Below are 21988 nucleotides of genomic sequence, written 5' to 3'. Positions count from 1 at the left end.
CCAAGGCCTTGCTTTCTACCAGAGGGACGATGTATTAGATTATTCTCATTTTCACACTCAGATGAAAAGTGAGACATTGATTATTCATCGGCTGGCCATTAAACACTGGTTTTATAGATGATTTGACTATCATGGAAGCTAATGAACAAGGTTGCTGCTTCATAACCAGCGGTTTCAGTTTTCAAGACATCTGTGTCGGTTAAGTAATGCATAACCCTATTAAAAGCAATGGGTTACAAATTGCTTAACAGTGCTGAAAAACTAGACCCTAATGACTAATTGTGCTTAGAGTTTAGAGGGGTTTGTCAGCTCTTTAGACTAAACTGATGCAATGATAACTGCAATTATTTACTAGTTAGAACATGGGGTTTTTCCACCTTGGATCTGTAAAAGTAGTTGGATGATGAAAATTTCCAAGGGCGCTCCAGGAATTGCCCTCCTCAGGTCATCCCGGTAGCTGAGGAGCTGCAGCACGGCTCAGCCCTGCCAGTTTTGCTCCTTGCAAGCAGCAGCAACCTCCGAGCTTGCCTGTGAGCGGCCACTGGGGCCTTTCCCCGGGACGTTTCACATCCTGCGGGCCGGGGGCTCCACGCTGCCCCTGCCCCGAGCCCCTCTGCGAGGGTGTGCGGGGCCGTGCTGCTGGAGGCCCTGCGGGACACGGGGGAACCTGTTGGTTCCCAGCGGTGCCGCGGCCGTTCTGCCTGTAGGTTACAGCCCAGCCTTCGCTCATTGGCAAACGAGGCAATTCGGCATCGGGATACGGCTCAGTAAATAGGTGTATATCCGTGGCTGATGCTCGCATCTTTCTTAGCCCCTGGAGTAGTGCAGTTGTATAATTAAAGCCTATTAATTGATATTTTGTTTGCTTAGGTACATCCCACAGCAGCTCTGTGATTTTTATTTTTTATTTTTTGAAAGAGTAGGTGTGACAGCACAAAGACAGGAGTAATAGGAAGCACAGAAGTGAAACAACTTTAAGGTTTAGGTGTGAGTAGCGGTGTCCTTCCAAAGCCAACAGGGGCTGCTGACTGTGGCCCTGCTTTCTGCTTTGCTCCCTAGGGCGGGCTGTTTAGTCCAAGCTTAATCTGCGAACAACTGCTTTGTGATGATGTCTTACAACTAAACTGAATTAACATGTGTAAAGTAATTTGAGATATATGGGTAGAAAGCAGTATTAAATGTATTACAGTCAGCTATTGCTGTTGCATTGGGTTGTGTTATAAGCACTTTCATAAATAATTTTAAAAGGCTCCCACTGTCATCTCCTGTTATTTCAGGAGCGACTTCCTGATGTCATCTAAAACAGTTCGAGCAAGTGTTTGCTCCACTGTATGAATGAAAGTGTAATTTGGGGGTTTAAAACACTGCCTTTATCTTCCACTGATGCTCATCTTGTAGAGTTGTACACATCAGACTCTTAGTTTTGGTATGGAGAAGTACTGGATAAGCCCATGGACTTTTTTTCTTCAGTAAATTCAAATGCTGTACAAACATTTGGATTAGATCTGACCGGTGATATTCCCAGCCCAGGTGGGCCCACAGCTGGGGGTGGTTTGCTGAGCAGTTATTTTAGGGCTGTTGGTACGGGGCTGTGCCTGCGCTGAGCCCTTCTGGGGGCTGTAGGTGAGGAGAACTGCAGCAGAGGAAAAGTGGCAGAGATTTGGGCAAGGATCAGGCAGGCAGTAGTGCAGGAAGAGGAGGATGTGCAGCAGCTTAATGCAGGCTGCTCACTGGATCTGAGCACTCATGACTTCCAACTTCAGCAAGTGACAAAGGTGCACTAAATGAAGCAGCCCGGCAGCACTGCGTAGCAAGTGTAAAACAGAAGGTAAAGATGCCAGTTGCAATGAAAAATCAAGCATTACTAGTAAAATAAAAACATATTGTAAAGTGCCACCTTCCTTTTTTCCCTCTTATGCAGTAAAATCAGTTAGGGTTTTGTATTTCAGATAAACCTTGGTGCCATATACAGCTAGTGTAGAGCTATGCACAGTAATTGAAATAAAAACATCCAGAGGAGATGTGTTCATAATGCATGCTTCCTGGCCCTATGCAGAGAAACGTGCAGAAGCACTTGCACATGAGCACATCACAGAAAGAAATCTGCATTGCACTGACAGAGGGCAGTTGTGCAAGGCGCTGAGTGCCTGAGCACCTTAAGCCACATGTTTGAGCATATGCTTAGTTTTAAGAGCAGATCAAACCCGCGGGTACAACTGTTCCTTTGCTTAAAATTAAATGTGTTAAAAGGCTCTGCTTATCAGGACCAGAGTGCTCAGCTTTTGCAGGCTTGAAAGGTTTGATACGGCAGTGAAAGGGATTTTCCCTGGGACATCTGTTTTCAACCTCTTAGCACAATTTAGAAATATTATCCAATACTATCATAACTTTCTTTATTAATTGAAAGGGATGGAGATATACCAGCTGTAGCCTAAGCCAGCAGAGACTTGGGTGGCTAAGCAACAGAAAAGGCACCATATTGAGTGAGCCAAAATTCAGTCTCAGAGTCATTTATTTTAACCAGTGACAATACGTTGAGACTCTAGTGTTTCGATTTGATTGATGGTTTAATATCATATATAATTTTTTTAATGAAGGAAACCCATTTAAATATGTTAACATTTGCACTAGTAGTCTCCCATGTACATAACTGCATTTAATCATTACTCTGATTGTTTTTGTGGTTGTGTAATTTGTATCAGCAAAATAACTATGTCAAAGTCATCTTATCTTCATGAAAAATAGGTTACTCTTCTTGTACGTGCTTCTCACTGCACACGTGTAAAGGCAGCAGCGGCCTCAGTCTCCAGAATATTGCTAAACGTATAGCTTTCACTACATGAGTGCTGTCAATTAAGAAATCAAACAATATTAATGAGCTTAGTGTCTTTTCTGATCCTGCTTTGTTTAAAGCCCTGTTGTGATTCGTTGTCATGTGAATCGAGTAATTTGATTTTAAGACTTTTAATGTTAAAATGCATCATCATTAGTGATGTATCTGAAGATTTCACGCTCTTAATAATGGTGCTAAATCAAATTGGGCATCTCCTCTTAATCATTCAAGCTGTGCTATAGTTTACACAAACAGTTTTGGGGATGGAGAGAAGTTTAGGGCCACGAAGTAACAAGTATTGTACAGAATTCATGCATGGAAACAAAAAGCTGCAATTCGGCTTGCAGCACAAACTGCTAGAGGTGTCAGTGTTGGATGTGCACCCTCGGGCTAGGCAGCTGGTGTATGTATGCTTTTGTTTATCAGTTACTGGTTTATGTAGCCTTTAGGCCAGCACATGAAACAATCGTTCCTACAGGGTCAGCTGCTGGTCAGAAGCAAAGTAAGAAAAGACCTTGCGTTAAAATGCGTCAGCCATCATTTTAGTGCAGCTGGCACCTGCTACTGGTGCACAGCGGGAGGGTTAAGGGTCAAAGAGGCAGTTGTTCTAAACTCAGTGATGGCTTAAAGGGACTTGTAGATTAATCTGCTTTATTAACTTCTGTATATTAGATAACTATTGCAGTGAATGACAGTCCGTCTTTCTGAATAAGTCCCTTCACCTCTTTCTCTTTTAAATTGGCTTTTGAGTAATGAATATTAAATAGAATACATTTCAGGGTAATTAAATGAAAACATTAGGATGATGTTGTTTTACAATCATATCTATAAGTTTCTTGTATATTTATCTCACATTATTACTGTTCATTGCTTTTTGTTAGCAGAACAGAAAACATAAATGTTTCAATTAAAGAAGAGGAACTGGCTGTATTTCTCAATAACCTCATGCCTTCTGCACTGCATAAATATTTTCAAAAAGCAAATAAGTTTAAGGAGAAGTATAAAAATGTTTTATTCCTTGTTTACTCGGTGCAATGTAATACTTTACATTACTTGGAAATGTTCGATTTCTGCTGGCCGTGGTGGTTTTATATAAAACACTAAGAGGTGCTGGTTAGGGGAAGGGCAAAAAATATTGCCATTCCATAGAATCTAACTAGCGATATGAATAGCACCAATAATTTTGTAAAGTTCACATTATAATTCAAAATCCAGTTAGAAGTGATGCTTGCAGTCTGGAAGAAAGCAATATCTTTACAAAATGGATAGGGAAAGGTAACAATCCATTCCATGGTCTGCTACTGGCAGATTTGCCATGTGAGTAATGAAACTCACTCTCGGTGAACAAACACCCTCCCCTTCCCCCATTTAAAAAAAAATCAAATTTAAAATTCTAGAATAGCAGTGGCTTACAAAGATGTTTAATTGCTGCTGGATACGATAGCAGCGGCCCACCAAAGCTTATAGTGAATGAGATGATGCTTGCATAGAGATCTGGTGCTCAATGAGGCGTTTCGACCTCATTGGTGTTCGTTTTGAGCAGATGAAAAGGTAGGCGGCAGGTGATGGGGGCTGTTTCGTTGCAGAAAACTTTCTAGTTGGCTGGTGTACACTAAATACCTGTTCTGCTTAACCTTGTTGTAACCCTTTAACCTAGTTCTCAGGACTCTGGGATTGTACCTCAAAATCCATGTTTTTTTTCCAGGCTAATAAATGGTTGCTGTCTTTGGTTTGTGGGGGTTTATTTGTTTGTTTTGTTCCGTTTTGGTTTTTGTGATCCTCAGAGATACTTGGGTTTTCAGGAAGTCCTCTGAGATCATGAAACCCCAAATCTTTTGGGTTTTGTCCTTGTGTTTACTTGTTTGTGGCTCTTTTCACTGAAAATTGAGATTATTTTGTATTTATGTATCTCCAGGAACAGGCGTAGTTTTAAAAAATAAAAATAAAAAATCTCAACAGTTTGATGCAATTTGGGAATACTGTTAGCTTAGCTCAGTATAGTTTAGGTTAGCGTAGTGTTACTTCAGCAGGTCTTTGCGATGCTTTGCTGGGCACACGAGGGACAAGAGGCAGCTAGCTATTGCAGGAGCGATACACACAAAGGACTCCTGCACAACACAGTATCTGACCTTTCAGTATAACTGTGTTTCTCGATTCGTGATTCATTTCCCTTTAAAAAAAAAATTAAAAATGAAGTGTGTGCAGCCATCCTTTAAAATCTTTTTAGTGTGACAAGTAAAGTAATCTTCCATTGATACTTAAAAGTCCATCTGCAGAAATTCAGGGAGAATGTTGAGAGAGACGCAATATCTATTGAAATGTTGAGTGTCAAACTGCCAGGGTAATGTATTTAGTATGAAATATAATATTCAGTGCATTTTGTTTTGATGACTGCATGAAATAGCCTTGTGCTCTTATCCTTTGTTGTTGTTGTGAAAGATGATATTCACTAAGAAGTGTTGGTGACTATTCAAGACACAGTAGCAATATGCTTATTACCATCTTTATCATCTGTCTTTTATGTTTATTCGCAACAGCTTTGGTTACAGTTCAGTTCTCCAGGATAACGAAAACACTTTTAATTGTTCCACAGTAGAAATTAGGATCGGTTTATGAACAATTTGAAAACAGAAAAGGCTTGAAGTGTGTTAGGCAATCAGTAATTAATACTGTGATTAGCCTTTTCAAGTTCTGTGCAATTAGGCTGCTCAAATTGAGCAGGTCATGTTGCTTTACGGAGGGTCTTTGAATAATGGTTAGAGCCATGCTTGTGGGTTTCTTAAAACCCAATTGCCTTCATGGTGTGGTTTAAAAGGCCAGGCTGCCTCCCTGTCCCTGCTGATTATAACCGTATCTGTGCTAAACTAAGGTAAATATGGGTAAAATAATTACCCTGGTTCTAATTTTCTCTGTACTACTGGTTACTGTTGCTGTGTGGGGGACGCCTCCAGGTCTGCTGCTGGCAGACGTCCACACAGTTTGAGCCCACACTTGATCTGCCTGCAAATCCCAGCTGCCTTGTGGCAAGCAACATCAGGGCTCTTGTAAAAGATGTGCACGCCGTGGCGCTGCTGCAAGGCCAGGTGGATTACGTGAGAGATGCCCGGCGGGACTTGGCTTGCAGGTGAGTGCGAGCTTCATCGCGGGTTAACGGCTGCTCCTCGGCGCGTGGGGTTTGTGTCCCCAGGAGCTGCGATGGGCACACTTCCCCACAGCATCAGCATGCTCAGATGCAGGGATTAATGCATGCCCAGTGCGAGATACCTTCAAGTTCCTTGGAAGAAGGATTTGGAGATGATCTCGTGCTCTGCCTTTTCTTCCATATGCAGCTTTTTACAGATCCAGAATGTTTCTGTAGTTAAGTTTGAGGTTAGCTTCAAATTGGTTTTAGACTAATAATTCTGTTTTTCCAGTACTAGCATTTTCTGATCTTATCTTCCCTCCCCAGCTGACTGGCATTTTGGTAGGTCTTCCTGTAATAGAGATTTCAGAAACCTCATCATCCTGCAGGTAAAGATCCCAATTCCTATGCTGAAATGCTGCTGCAACATGGAAAATGCCCTGCTGCTTTTGTGCACCGTCAGCATTCAGTGTAAAGGAACCCACCAGTGAATTGTTCAGAAGCTCAGTCGTACAGGACTGAAGGGTGACAGCAGCTCATGTTTGAGGAATTTAACTAATGTACACACCATAAGCCCTACTAGTAGTTGAGAGGAAGACTAGAAGATGTAGATGTAGGACCATTTGCATTCCTAAAGAGAGAGACTCGCTGGAAGGCATTGGTGTAGGTGAAACTGCTGTTCTCTCCTCCCAAGAGGATTAAATAATCTGTAATGAGTCATTTTTTCAGAGGTGCTGGTAGTGGACACGGACTTCTTCCTTTGTCACCTCTCAGACGAGTACTGGCTGAACAAGAAGGGAGAGGCTCTTACCCTGAGGGCTGGAAAGGGACGCTAAGGGTGATCTTCTGAGATGAGACTGTTTCACAAAGATCTGGACCTAGCTTCCTCTTTATTGATAAAAGCAGAGAGATGAATGTGTATTATTTTTTTACAAGGATTTTAAAGAGCTCAGCCATTACACCAAACCAACCTGAAGTTTAAATTGCAAAGTTGACAAGTTGTACATTCCAAAAGCCCTAATTAATCACAGTTCTTTTGTCTCTAAAAACAGCTGCAGTGCTACATATTCATGGCCACTTGTTCAGAAATAGCTGAATCTTAAATAAACAGCTCAGGTTAATTTAGAATGACCACTATAGTATCTGTAACTGAAAATCTATGAATACTGCCACCTAAGAATGCAGAATAAGAGTTGATGCTACAATCATAAGTTATTCCAGCCTGAGGTAGAATAATTTTCTGTCTATCAGGGAGCACAGATGGATAGGCAGAAAGAAGCTGTGCAGATACATGAGTTTGTAAACATCTGTCAGCTGCACCAGATATCCAAATACAAAATCTAGCACTTCAGGCAGCATATGAGTATGTGACATTCAACAGAGGGTTTACATGAAATTCAGCACAGACAGAAGCAAGTCAGCATACCCTGGAAGGTAATAATTAATGAAACGTATCCCCTCCTCCCTGCAGAAAGAGGAGGTATTTCATTCATCAGGCGTCTTCTGTGTTGCCGCAGTTAACTGTTCTGCTTCCAGTGCGAGATGTAGCCACCCCTGGGCTAGGCAAATCTGCTCTGTCACACGAGACTCACTGCTTTACTGTCAGTGAGGCTGTAACAGTCAGCTGGCATCTCTTTTTCACCCCTGATGGATGCCAGCTCACCCAGCAGCAGGGTCTCCCTTAGGATACAGGGACCTGCTTCTGATAGGTGAGAACGGCCCCCGTACCGTAGATCTTCACATAAACAGATGCAACTGGAAAAGAACATGGTCTGTCATGTTACAATATGTCCTCAAATTAGTGGGAAGGGTTTAAAATTTCTGTTTGAAAACCAGTGAGTATAGGACCAAGTGTTTCACCGTGACCAGCTTGTGTGCAGGATGCAGCTGCTGCCCATGCTCCAGCTCTGCGGTGGTTACCTCCTAGCGTAGCGCAGGCAGCTGCTTTGTCATCCTGTCGACTGCTTGAAAGGCACGTCACTACCGACTAAAGGTAGGAAATGCTGAAAGTAAGCCTTAGTTTTGAAAAGTCTACTTTGCTCTATTGGTCTACGTTATTGTGCCAGTTTCATTTTAGCAGTGAAGAAATAGAAAGCTGCTTGCAGTGGCTCTGGTATAGCAAATTTATTGGGCGTGTTGCAGGTGCTTGTCATTAGCCTTAAGCTATCATCCTAAATGTTTCTTTCTGAGTATGTGCTTATGTTTCTTTTTCAGATACAAAGTCAGGTTTGACATAAGTTAGTACAATCTTATTGTATGATTATTTCTTCTGGCTCATGATTTGGACCTACTTCAAGTGAGCACTCCCATACTTGCAACCCTTTGGCCAGTTCTAAAGACATACTCAGGGAAATGACAAGCTCCATGCTCTGTAACCGTTCCTTTTTTCACATCTATTACCATCTTTTCCATCCCTTCTGAATGTTGGTTTAAAAAAAAAAAAAAAAAGACCCTCCCAGCACAACATCACATCTAAGTGGTACGAATAGCCTGTGAAAGATACAGACACATTGTATTTCAGTCCACCAGCTGCACATATATACTAGTTTTCGGGATGCAGTGTGTCACACAAATGTCCTGCCCTGATGTTTTCAACCATTTATACCCTACCTTTTGCCATTTAAAAAAAAAAAAGTCCAGAACCAATTGAACTATTCCAAATTGAGATATAAGATTGGGTCCTGCACAATCTTATTCTTAGACTTAATATTTCCTGAAAGCTTCTTGAAGCTTCTGTTGTTGAATCATGAAATTTTAGTTATTAATGTTTAATTTAGTTATACATATATATATAGGAAGTATGTATAAATAGGGTAGAATACCATATTCTGTGAATAGAAATCTGGGGGAATGTTGCCTGTATAAGCTGAAAGAAAAGCTTGGTCTGAGGGTAGCCTAAAAGGCTCAGAGTACAAAAGCTGTTGCAAGGAGTACAGTGGTTGCACCAGCCTGGGTTCATGGTTTGTCTGGATTTTCTGTCTGCTGCCCTCTTTCCTCTCTCTCTCTTTCCATAAGTCCTCCCTTCTTCCTATACTTGAAAAAAAAAAATAGCCACAGAACAGGAGAAAGTTGTGGGGTGTCCAGAAAGCACGATGCTGGGGCTGCATCCTGTGGCAGGCCAGTGGTCCTGACAGTAGCATGCGTGTATGCCCATGACAGCCCTTGTCGCATCTGCTACATGTAAGCAACTTACTTAAAGATCTTTGTTGATCTAATGTCATTTCACAAAGTAATGATGACAAGGCACGTGCTTCTTAAACTCCTACATATTTGAAATTCCAGGCAACTTGCTATTTCTGACAATTTAAAAGTTTTTTAGTTCAGAAATAATGGACTGGTTCTTACTTTCATAATAAATAGAAGGTTTAGTTTTCTTATATCCACTGGAAATTTTAGCTTGAACAAAGGCTGAACATCAGAAATATCAGTCTGAAAGTTAGGTTTTCTAGTAAAATAAATATTTTAAAACAACAGATTAAAATTTAAGGTATTTAATAATCTTGGAGCATTTAAATCTTCCTAGTATTATTAGTAAATGATGATCCGTTTATTGATATAGAAAGAATTGATGTTGAAAGAACTGAGAACTCTAAAGGACATTTAAATTAATAATCACAGCTCCTAAACTAAGAGCAGACTGCCTGAAGCTAGAGACATAATCCTACCAAGTTTTGTATGCTAAACAACGAAAACCTGAATCTTCTTCAGATCTGAGTGGAAAAAACATGTTCTTAGCAGCCAAGGGTCTGGTTAAAAGCTGTGTATGTTTTTAGACTGTTCTAAATCTTTTGTCAAGGATTACATGCTGCTGTCTCTGGTGTTAACATAATGTTCTTTATGTTAAAAATGTGATTAGCTGCAGCAGAATAAAATATTCATCCCGACATATGGGAGAGAGAAATGAGTTATGGGACCTGCTGTGATGCAAGTTCCACACTATTGATAACATGAAGCAGCAAAAAAAAAAAAAAAAAAAAAAACCTTTTTAATGGAAAGGCAGTTTCTTTTCCAGGTTCTTTAGAAAAAGTTTTCAGAATAAGCGGTGTCTTGAGCAACATTTTCCTCCACCACCCAAGAAAGAAAGAGGCTCTGAAGGAAAAGAGGCTCTGAAGAATTAATTTATTGGAAGAACGGTTCTTTACTCTTGCCTCTTCTGTCAATAGTTTCTTTTGTATGGAACAAATGTGTCAGGAGAAACATTATTGAACCAGATAAAGTGATGCCTTATGTTTAAGATAAGAGAACAGAGGCAAGGTTGCCAATTTGAACTAAGTAGAAAATAGATTATCTGCTCCCACACCCCCTGCCTTTTTAGTGCCTCTTTCCCCACCTTGAGAGCTTGTTTTCTGCTGGAGTCAGCATGCTGCATCGAGCCTGCCCCGCACCTGCCGGGGCAGGATCTGAGAAGTCATTTTCCTTTCAGTTTCAGCCAGTAAGGTATTTTCCACCTAGGATAATACCCTACCTAGGGCTGATAAACTGGGCTCTTGCTTGGTTTTGCCATCGAACTGCTTTGTGATCTCCAATCAGCCAACACTTCCGTAAAATGCAGTGCTAACACCGATGTATCTCACTGGCCCACTTTGAAGCTGACTAACGTCCAAAAAATGCTCAGCAGTTCTCAAGAGAACTGAAATAAGAATGCAAACAGCACTGCCACTGCTGGGCACTTGCTCACGTAACTGATCTGGCTGCCGGCCGGGGACCGAGCAGGGCAGCTCTGGGCAGTGCTGCTGGCCTGGGAACTGCCTTCACCTCCTCGTTTTTGTGTTATTGGGCAAGCTTTCATCTTCATAACATTGTGGTTATTATTTCTGTGTGGTTTGCATCATAAATGCAAATACGTGTAAATGTGCATCAGCAAATAAAATACAAAGAGGGAGGCACATTATTGCAGAGGCTCCTTCAGAAGGCCCAAGAGTTTCAGTTTTTGTAATCCAAACAACACAGAGGAACAACAAAAATGGACATACAGATAGAGCTGTGTGTCAGATATCTAGAAATTTTCCTGCGTGGGTTGACCTGTTTCTCCTGATGACTCAAGATAGCAGGAACAGAGCCAAATAATGATTATGTGAGGTCTGAAGGAGGACACTGAGGATGTCACTTGTCAACACAGGAAGAGGCTGTTCTCTGTTACGTGAAAAAGGTTGAGAGCTAGGGGTGGGACAATTAGTGAAATTCAGTGAAAGCCTGGTACTTCTACCTGAGAGAGAGTTAGTCTGGTACATCATCAATAAATGTGCTGTCTGCTGAGGCAAAGTTTGTTTATAAGGTACCGCAAGCCTCGTCTAGACTAGCTCTGTTGTCTTGCAGATGAATTTGTGCGGGCTGCATCACTTAGACTTAAGTTTTTTACAGCAGGGGCAATCTACTGCTTGTTCACAGGCACAGTCTCTTTTGGCGTGTGTCAGCAGTACTGTAAAGTGAAGGATCTGGAATGCAAACAGCTTGCTGTAGGCTCATGCAGAAATAGCACAGGAAACCAAACCTATGCAGTAAAACAAAGCACCAGCAATCGTTGTGACGGAGAAACGTGGAAAACAGGAAAAGGAAGTTTAAGGCTGTTACCTGGATTTTGGTGCCCTTCATCGTGGAGGAATTAGGCACAGTAATTGCTGATCGGGTTGTGCTGTAATGCACTCCTGACAGCCTCAGACAGAGGTCTGGATATGATAGATTGGATTGCCTCAATTTTATGCTTGCATCTCCTCATGCTGACCTGTACACCTAATGGATTTGTTTCACCCTTGCTAGAAGACGTCTGCAGAGGCGATACAATCGAACTGCAAATTGTCCACCTCCGAAAGTAGTAAACTTACATCACTTCAAGAAGGGCATTAATCTGCCCTGGAGAGCTCATGGGCAGGTGCTACGGCCTTGTTTGTGTTAGTGAGGCGGTACCACTCGTCCCAGAAGTTCCTTTAAACAGAGATAACTTGGTGTGGAGCACATCAGCAGTGGCAGTGTGGTGACTGTGGCTGGTTGAGGCGGCAGGTTGACCCCCATGGGACCAGCCATCCTTGTGCCCAGGCACGAGGCCTAGCTGACTGGAATGCCGCGGAGCTCCCTACACTGCTTCTGATTTCTGAAAGGGTTCTCTCACTAATCCTGAGAAGTGAAACTAAAAATGTTCCACGGTGGGATTGTGTCAGAGGAAAAGCTTAGAGCTGGGAGGGAAGTTTTTGCTGTTCTCCTGGTTGGCCAGTACTAAGGCACACCTTTGGTAGTTACCATTATGCAGATTGCTTTGTGCTGGCTTTGTTCTTACGTGTTGTAACATTCATCCCATTCCATGCTTATTTCCATGGTGTCTCTTCTGCTTATGCACAGAGACAAATGTTTCCTTGGTGAATCTGGGTGCACAGTGGTCTCTCTTCCTTACATAGGCCAAAAACTTTCCCAGGACATTCACTTTGCAGTTCATTTTAAATTTCGTAGCAATTCTGGGCTAGAGACCCAAAAGACACCTAAGCTGTTTGGTGATGCTGGAGTTTGAAGAAATGGCACTTCTCCCTCTGGGTCACTTGTGAACTTGTTCACTGAACATGCCCTTTTTAGATTAAGCATCACACTGAAAGTCTTTGCACATGCATTTTTATAAGAAACACAGATACGTCAGTCTTGGTGCTCTGACTGAATTACAGCCTGGGGGATTTTGTTTCAATACTTAAAAAACGCTTCTGTCCTAACAGCTGGCTCTGGTGCCACGGAGGAAAATCTGGAGGTGAATGAATTATAAGGAGTTGTAATTATTGTTCATGTCTGGATGGTAAGCACCTATTGATGCCTGCATGGAGACATTTGAATTGTTTGCATTAGTTGCAAAGAGCTGGTTTTGTTCTATGAGTAATGGAAAATATTTTGCCTGATCTATAGACTGTGGAGTCAGGAGAAAAATCAGCCTTTCCCACGCCAGACTGTATGTTCCTAACTTGAAAGCTCAAATAATTTGTGGATATCTCTGTTGCAGGTGATTTGTAGTGCTAGGATTCATCTTTTTCATTTAGTGAAACATGCTGTTTGACTTAGCCTTGGTCAGTTATTACAGGCTAGTTTGCAGTGTGGCAGCTCTCTGGAGACCCTGCTCATAGCTACTCATTGGCCTAGAAGAAAGGATTTAATGATTTTCTACTTCCTCTCTGTTTGGTTTTAGGGTGTAGATATTTTATAAATGTGAGTCAAACTATTTACTGGTGACATTTTACAAATTTTCACTCTGTTTAATCTCTGAGTAATGTTTTTAGGTTCGTATATGTTATGGCCCTTGGCATTTCGGACTAACGTATCTCCAGGATGTCTTTGAGGATTTTATCTTTAAATGGATTCTATAGTAACTTTGTAATTTATTTTTACAAAAGTTGTGCAAATCCCTAAAATAATTCCTACCCTTCCTAGCTATGCACACTGGCAGTAAAGATGCAGAGCAATACCAGCAGAGACCTCCGAGGGAGAATACCCCGTGTGGTGGTAGCTGAGGGCTCTGGTTACAGCCAGCCAACAAGCAAACCAATTATTTGTCTTCTGCTTGTGTGCCAAAAGAACTTAAATGTACGAGTTGATAGGTCGCCGTGCTTTATAAAGTTGATCAAGTGGCTTTATCCCGACTGCAGAGCTCCATAAATTAAGTCACAGAAGTATGTCCAAATTAAGTCACAGAAACGTCCAAAATCACAGGCTGGATTTGTAACTTCTGTGGAAGTGGCATAGAGATTTACAGACTCCTTGCTGTAATAAGGATTGCCTTCATCACAACAGGGATTCCCTTTAAATACCTTGCAGTATTGTACAAGAAGGAAGATGGACGTGATAAAAACAGAATCTTTAATAGCACCTAGAAATTAATGCACGACTACTAGAGATTACTGGTCACGTATGTATTACTGTCCCAGAAGTCATGTGACAAAGCAGCAGATCCCTGTAGTAAAGTCCAAGTCTGTACCTTGAATTAACACAACTCTAAGTCTTAATTCCTGTTCGTTTTGACTGCTCTAACTACAACTTCGGAGCTGAGCTTTGACGTTTGTTTTCTGTAAGTTTCTTCACTTGGTAGTTTTGGTTATGGAAATAAGTGTTTGGAGGAATGATTTCTGTGATACCATTGCTTATCTATGAAATTTCAGCACAGTTATTAAAGGTTTCATATATTTTTCCCTCTCACCAAGTTACACGATATAGCAACAGTATCCATACTCACGTAAACTGTCTGACTTTTCTTTCAGATGATGTCAATCCTAATGAACACCATCATTTTTGAAGACTGCAGAAACCAATGGTCTGTGTCAAGACCACTGCTCGGACTTATACTTCTCAATGAGAAAGTGAGTATTTAAGGAATTCTACCAGGTTTGCTCTTCATGTGCCCAAGTAGTTGAAATCATTATTTCATGTAAAACAAAGTTGCCCATTGCCCTTTCAAATTCCCCATCTCTTTCCTTGGGACCCAGCTTACACTAGTAACAGAGAGTAGAAATCAGTTCATCTACTGTACAGGTATTTTACAGATTTGTTCACAGAACAAAGCCACAGAGTGGCTTAATTAGGATGAGAAAATCCTCTCAAACTTCACCCCAACTTTTACACCCAACCTTATATCATGCAAATATAGAGAACATTTTTTAACAGATTTTACATCTTTGCTGTTTCAGAATTAAGCAGAAATAATAGGCAAGCACATTTGGCTTTTAGATAGAAATTTGAAACAAGAACGCTGTGGAAATCACATCAGAAAAATAGCTTCCTAGAAAAAGAGTTAACCAATTTCTTTTTCTGAAAGGTTTCACAGGAACAACTAGCTTTGAGGGTATTATCTGAGCTCTTACACTTAAGTACCAGCATTGATTGCAATTTGGATTATGTTCATCTGTGGCAGATTCTGTAAACCAGGAAATACTCTGCAATTTGCCCTTTCAATAAAATCTGAAACTATGAATTTGGATATACCCATCATGTTTCCCTTGTGGCTTAATAGAGACAATATTGTCTGAAATGGAAACCATCTGAGTAAATGAATGCGAGTTGATCTAAATGTGTGCATTTTTTGTATAGCAAGGCATTGTTTCTGAAGATATTGACCTGTTGTATTCTCCATAGTTCAGAGCTAGCTCTAACTTTATTCTGAATTGCTTTATCTCTTGGGCAGTCACAAGCCTCAGTGTATTACTGCTTTGGAGAATGAATTGTCTATACAATAAGAGGGTGCTGGAAAAAAATAAGACACTAAGATTAGCAGCAACCGCATACATTAAAATTCAAACTGAAATCCCAGCTATGGAAGGAAACTAATAGAAGAAGAAAATATATCAAGAAGAGAAGCGCTGTCTCATCATTCACCTGTGCTGAAGGATCCAATTTTAGCCATATCCAATAGCACTGTCATTCATCTTCTTGGTGTGTTATTGTGATTTAAATCCGAGCTCTATAAGAGAGAGCAGTTCTTTTAAAATGATTGAGAGGGAATAAGGGCAAATTCAGTGTTTAGGAAAACTTTATGACATCACAATATTATACTTTACAGATGGAAGCAATATTTCCTACTTTGGAAGGAAAACTAATCATTTTCTATCTGCTCTGAGTCACTGCATCATTATAAAAGTGGGAAATAAGTAGTTTTGTGCATTCCCAATCTTGTTCAAGACGACACTTTTGTTTATATAATGCTTCTGATTTATAGTGTTTAAGTATTAGCCTGACTACATATTAATTATGTGTTTTTTGATGTTAGCTGCTTCAGTATAAGAAGAAATTAAATATTTCACTTGAAGATAAAACCATGGAGCTGTAAATCATAAGAAATAAATTTGTGACTGGCGGAATATTCTTCTTACTGAAATTAGACTAGTTCTAATGATTATGTGTTTTGCTTAGCAGACATGGATATGTACAAGCACCTTTACTTATGAACAAGTCTTGCATTTCTTTTGGAAGGGTGGAGAACGGGAAATATAATTTACAATATTTGTATTGCCCATTTTGCATCAAGCATATTATTTTGTGTTCAGAAAAGAGGAGGTAATGTACTTACATATGGCTGTAAAAGTCGTCTTTCCTTGGCTCATTTCAGTACACTGCTGGTTTATTTATTGAAAATAGATTCCTTTATTTCAGGTAGGGTCTCTGTCTCTACAGTTCCTGAGATAGCAAGCACACATTAACCACGTTTTACTGCTTGTTCTCTTCTACTTTTGTTTTAATGATATCTTCTTTGCCAATAATTCATCTCAAAGGGAAGGAAGCAGGTTTACTTAGGGACTCAAAAAAATTGGGATTCATGCCTGCTTGTCCCAGTAGGCTTAGTTATGCCAAAAAGGGAATTTTGCTTAGAGTCCACCCTAAAACAACGCTAAATCTTTTGAGACAGCATCAGCTTAGTATGAAATGGGATGGTTGCTGGTGGCTCCTGACATCATTCCCATACTGAAGTGCAGCAGCAAGTTCAATTTAAATCCTAGTGGGAAGGAATTGGCAGGGAGAGCCCTTTATATCTTGATAACGTAGCAACTGTGTCATCTCCTTGCTGTTGTCCCTCAGCCAGAGAAGACAACCACAGGCATTTGAGTGTATGGGCAAAAGTGATGTTATTGCAGAGAAGCCCTAGAAACCCCAGTGCTCGGAGCAGCTCCGTAGTGTTGGAGCAGTGAGGCCATGGGAGGGTCCTACGGGGGAGGCTGCAATCACTGATGTTAGGCAAAGGTCTAATTCCTTGCTGTTAGCTGAGGGTGCTGGCAGTGTTGTGGGGCTGACTGAAGGCGTTCTTGGAACACCTCTGTTCTAAAAACGACTTGTGGGCACCAGAGAAGATCTCAGGGTTGTGGCCTTCTCTAAATTGAACTCTGTGTTTGTCACCTTGAGACAAGGCTTCGGGGAGCGTGTTTGTTGCAGGCAGATATTTCATCTTTTACACCAGCTCCCGTGTGATTTTAAAATTTGAGTTTCTAAGTAGTTTGGGACCCAGCTATTTGATCTGCTGCTGCCTTCACTTGCAGTGCTGCTGTAGTGGCCAACAGAGATGTGTAACACGGGATGTTTCTGGTTTGAAAGGAACTGGATTGAGGGCAGGTAATTTGCCAAGCAGACATTAAAGGGATTTGTACTTCTGTAATCCCGTTGAGTTGTCAGGGGCTTGGAGTTAGTGTTACAGTTTTACTACCTTGTCTTTTGTTATCCCATGTTTTTTTCATGTGTACAGGAAAGCTGCATTTTTGATGGGAAACTTGGTTTAACTTGAGAGTTGTTTAACATGTTTTACAAAGATCCAGTTCCTTCCGCCTCTTGAATGATTAGGCGTGGAAGAGGTACTGTAAAACAGGGTAGAGTACCGGCAATATCCTTCTCGACTGCAGTATCAGACTGCTGTGAATCTCTGCCAGATACTTGGGCACAGGTTCATCAGAATGGTTCCTTCTCCTCTGAATAAATGCCTGTATCAGTGTTCATACCATGGATGTGCTTATGCCCAAGGCCATAAAACTTTGAGTGACATAGCCAATATAATAAAAAATAAACAGGGTTATATGATTTCCTTGGCTATAGTAGTAGGGTAGCTGATAACCCTGGAGGTCCCCTCCTATTCCATATTTCTAGACTAAACCAAAATTTGTCCTAAGGTGGTAAAAAGTTCTATTTTAACTAGTCTGTAGATCTGCCAGAATATAATGGGAATAATAATAGAGAAAATGATACAGATTACCTAGCTTCTAAAGAAGCAAAGATGATTCTGTCTCATCACAGCACTAAAGTGGATTAGATCCCACAGTGAGGTGCACAAATTTGCACCATTCTAAAACAGCCTTAAAAAGTAGTCAGAGAACATGTATGTCACCTCTCTTAGGTGGCTTTGTGTGTTGGAACCTTTGTGTGTTGGACCCACAGCCACTGTTGATGTGGCCCATCACTGAACTTTAGTCATGACAGAGGATTGAAGCTGGTGCAGTTCAGGAAGGCAGCATCTGAAACCCAATTCTTGCTGTTTGCCAGGCTCCTATCACAGAGGGCAACATGTGAAGCATTTGTTCCAGAATGCTCCAGGTGTAGGTGAGTAACTCCAATTTCAAATTTCCAAATCACATTTCTAATGTTTTCTGTTTTGTTATCATAGTACTTCAGTGAGCTAAGGGCAACCTTGATAAACAGCCAGCCTGACAGCAAACGAGAAGTCCTTGACCAGTGCTTCAGGAACCTCATGGAAGGAGTCGAGCAAAACCTTTTGGTAAAGAACAGAGACAGGTAAGTTCATAACATATAAGCCGCTGAAAAATATAAAAAGACAAATGGAAACTGGAAAAAGTTACAATATAAGGAAGTATTCCAGATAGCCGTGAACCCCATCTCCTTTTGAAAGAAGGATCGTACCCTATCAAAGGACTCATCCCTAGACTTAACAGTTAGAGTCTGAACATTTGATAATTATGTATATTCTTGGTCCAAAATGTATTTCTGGATTTCATCCCAAAGTCACATTTTGCCGGGCTGCAGCTGCTGCTTTTTTCACTTGGGCAAAACTGCCTCATTTCAGCAGGTAAGCCTCAGAGCTCCCCTTCTCCAACCCTAAATCCCTCTGACAAAACATTTGCTTCAGTCTTCAGTGGTTCTGCTGTCCTGACATAGCTTTTTATTGCTGGTGCTGGGGTTAAACAGCTGTTTGTGAAATGACAGAGTAAGAAGGGGACACTTACACATTGTAGATAAACATGGCAAGGATTTTTTTTAATATGAATCAAATTCACCCGATTTTGCCCTCATTTGAAAAACAGAATGGAAGCTTCACAAAAGAAGCAGTGAGTCTGTCAGCATTTAATGTGCATGCTAGCTTTTTGTTACCAGCTAGCTCTTCTCTCATATTCCATGTGCATTATAAAACCAAAACAAACCTTGAAAGTAGAGAGAGGCAATCAAAGCCCAGACTGTCGGGCTTCCTGGAAAGCCTGAAACAAACTGGAAAATGTGTTGAAGAGAAAAGAAGACAAAAACCTTTTGGTGACACTTTTCCTATGACTTCTTCTCTATTTTTCGTTGTAAAAATTGTCGATTTTTTTAAATTCTTGTATAGTTTTGCCTTAGTTGTGGTCATCTTTATTTTGTTTCGTTTTCCTGTTGAATTCCAGTAGTAAAATAAGTTCTTTAAGGCTTGACTGTGGATGGTAGTCAGAGAAAGAGGGATTTGGAAGTGAACCCAGAAAAGTACAGATCGCATCCTTGTCAACGATAAATTTGGCAGACTCTGTGTGTGGCTTCTTATGTATTATGGACCAGGAGAAAAAATGGCAAAAAAACAGAAACCGCAAGGAAGGAGAAGAATGCCTGTTAGAACAAATTAAATCCAAGCTGATAGTGGTGGGCTGTAGGACATGGTCTGACCTCGCAGCTGTAAATTCCAGGGAGATTCATTTGACTGAAAAGTCCTTCCGGATTAAAAAGAAAAAAAAGAGAAACTGAGTAAAACTTGCTTTTAGAACTAGGTAGTTTCTTAGTTGAATAACTATTTATATTTATTGAAGGCAGGAACTCCTTAAGATAACATTGTTTTCTGAGAAAAGCAGACTTTGATGTGCAGTTTCTCTGAGCTGCCATATTCCCAGAACAACAGCCGTTAAGGACAGAAGGGGGATCACTGGATGTTCTAGTCGAGGCTGAGGGAAGGAGTATGATGGAGAGGAGGCTGAGGTCCCCTGTTGTCACCTCCAGGCAGGCACCTGGGGGTGTTGGACAGCGCTGGGGATCCAGCTCTCCCCTGTGCTCCCCCTGTTCAGGGAACGGACAGAGGCTGCTGGCAGATACTAGATTTGGCAAACCTTAGATTGGAGTATACATAGATTTAATACAGATTTTCATCTCTAAGCTCGTTGGAGTGTTCTCAGGCAGCGGCGCGGAAGCTCTCAGGGAGCTTTTGTGGAAGTGCAGGCAGGGAGGGACGGGTGCAGGTGTGAGGGGGTTAGGGATAATTTGGTCGAACGAGCAGCTCGTCTGTCTCAGTAGCATCCGCCTGTCTAACTTAGGAAGACTTTTAAGCCATCACTTCCCTAACAAGCAGCATGAGTTAATACGATGGCTTTTCTGTTTTCAGCCCGTGATTTGTAATCCTTTTCAGAGTTCTGCTGGGGAACAGGAGGCTTCTTTTAACCGTGATTGTTTAAATTTGAGCAGAAATCAATTTCCATTAGTAAGGAAATAAACTCAAAAGTAAAAAATTATGAATAGAATAAAGAATGAACTCATAATTGCATCCTGTATTTCCACACACAGTGAGCCCCCGTTTACCACACTGCTGCTACACATACCCATGAAGTACAGTACAGTGGAGGCAAGCAGGAAGGGAAGGGTTATTACCCCAGTCCTGCAAAGAGAGCTTTCCTGAGATCCCATCAGTTCTGCAAGCACCTGTCCGCACAGCCCTTCACAGGAAGGAGCCCTAAGGAGCTGTTCTTTGGGAAACTTTATTAGCTTCACTATAATGAGCCAGCAACGTCTAACACAATCAAAGCAAAGAGCACTGAGGCAACAAACAAAAGAACACCTAAAGATCCTAAATGCAGGGTGCAATGTACTTTTCTGGCATTTTAAATATTTTTTTATTTTTAAAATGTGTACACGGTATGTGATAAATGGCAATCAAATGCTTCATTTCAGGTAAAGATAGCCCAGGGAAGTAGATCAGATTTGGGCCGTCATAAAAGCTGAGTCAGAATTCTCCTTGTCTCATGTCTGATGCCACTGGACAGGTTTCCCATCCAACACATGCCAGTAGAGAACTATTGGGAAATACTTTTGTGAATCATTCTGTGCCAGATAGGTGATGGTACCACATTTCACAGAGACTGGTTGTACTCAGACTCTGAGGGGGGAAAGTAGGTCTGAGATAGCCTGGACTAGATCACCCTCTGGACACGTCCCAGAGAGCCCTTTGCTGGAGGCTGGGAGAGAGGGGACATGTTCTGAGTCACGCGAGAGGAAAAGGTTTCTCGATGCGTTTGTTTCCCAGCTGACTTCTGAAATGAGTTTATAACGCTTTCCGTATATGCCAAGAAGTTCATTATTATTTTATACAACTGTTTTTTGAGGGCACCTAGTGATTTTGTTTCTGCATTTTCCTTTGTTCTTTTTTCAGTTAAATTTAGATTTTAGTTATTCTTTTTACTAATTATTGAAACCAATACCTCAGTATCAGGTCTCATTTAACGAAATGTTTGGGTTGTCTTTTTCCCAGGTTCACTCAGAATATGTCAGTCTTTCGAAGAGACATGGCTGAAGCTCTGCGCAGCGAAGGGGCCTCAGATCCTGGCAGTTTGGACATGATGAGTTGACATCGACTTAGGAAACCAGAGCACTGGCTAATAAAACTACTTTGAAAGTTTTGAGACTCTGTTATATTGTTAGATTTTGTCCCTTATGAAAACTATTTTTTTAAGATAACTTCTGCCTTTTTATATCTCTGGCATAAACATAAGGATTTGTGATAGTGAAAACAATGTAAAATCAGCCTTAGCTTTTGAACATTTTCAGCCTTTCTTACCAATAAATATTATCTTGTTCTTTTATCTTTACAAAATGGTGTAGAAACAGTACTTAACCAAAGAACAAAATAAATATGCGTTCCTTCTGAACTTGCATTAGTTAATGATTCTCAGTTCTGCATATAGTATTAAATAACATCTCTTACCGATAAAAAACCCTGAGCTCATTCTGACTGAGCTCATACTTGTTGGAAAATGAGTTGAAAACCAGTGCAAATTTTATATGACATCTTTTTGAAATAATAAAATTGCTATTTTTCTACAAAATGTTATACATTTCTTTTCAACACAGGAGGTTTATGACAACATGGATAACAATGTGGAAGAAGAGTAAAAATGATCATTTTAGGCTATGAATATGACAAGGAAATTAAGCATGTTGCACATAATAAAAAATGTGCAACGTAATGGTTGATGGAGCAACCATTAATGAAATACCGATAGTTGTTTGAATTTTACAAGTACAAATTTTCCAGGTCCTTGGAAATGGAGAGGGGGAAAAAATGCAAAATGTTATGACACTGT

At 40.8% G+C, this 21988-nt stretch overlaps 1 protein-coding gene across 5 annotated transcripts in view; it reads left to right on the top strand.

Annotated features, from left to right (window-relative positions):
* Window positions 1–21553, top strand: part of RANBP17 (RAN binding protein 17) — a 160077-nt gene extending 138524 nt beyond the window's left edge. For 4 of the 5 annotated variants that reach the window (XM_083798213.1, XM_083798209.1, XM_083798210.1 and 1 more), the window contains 3 exons: window positions 14177–14275; window positions 18052–18179; window positions 21157–21553. In XM_083798213.1, the coding sequence (XP_083654339.1) occupies window positions 14177–14275; window positions 18052–18179; window positions 21157–21253 (324 nt within the window). In that variant the 3' untranslated portion in view covers window positions 21254–21553. Of the gene's footprint in view, window positions 1–14176; window positions 14276–17930; window positions 18180–21156 lie in introns of those variants that run through there. The other variant, XM_083798212.1, reaches the window with a different exon arrangement.
* Window positions 21554–21988: the final 435 nt, after the last annotated feature.

Source organism: Anser anser, assembly GCF_964211835.1.
Source record: "Anser anser genome assembly, chromosome: 14".
NCBI lineage: Eukaryota > Metazoa > Chordata > Aves > Anseriformes > Anatidae > Anser > Anser anser.
The sequence above is the reverse complement of the archived record's forward strand: the minus strand, read 5'-3'. Positions and strand labels throughout refer to the sequence as shown.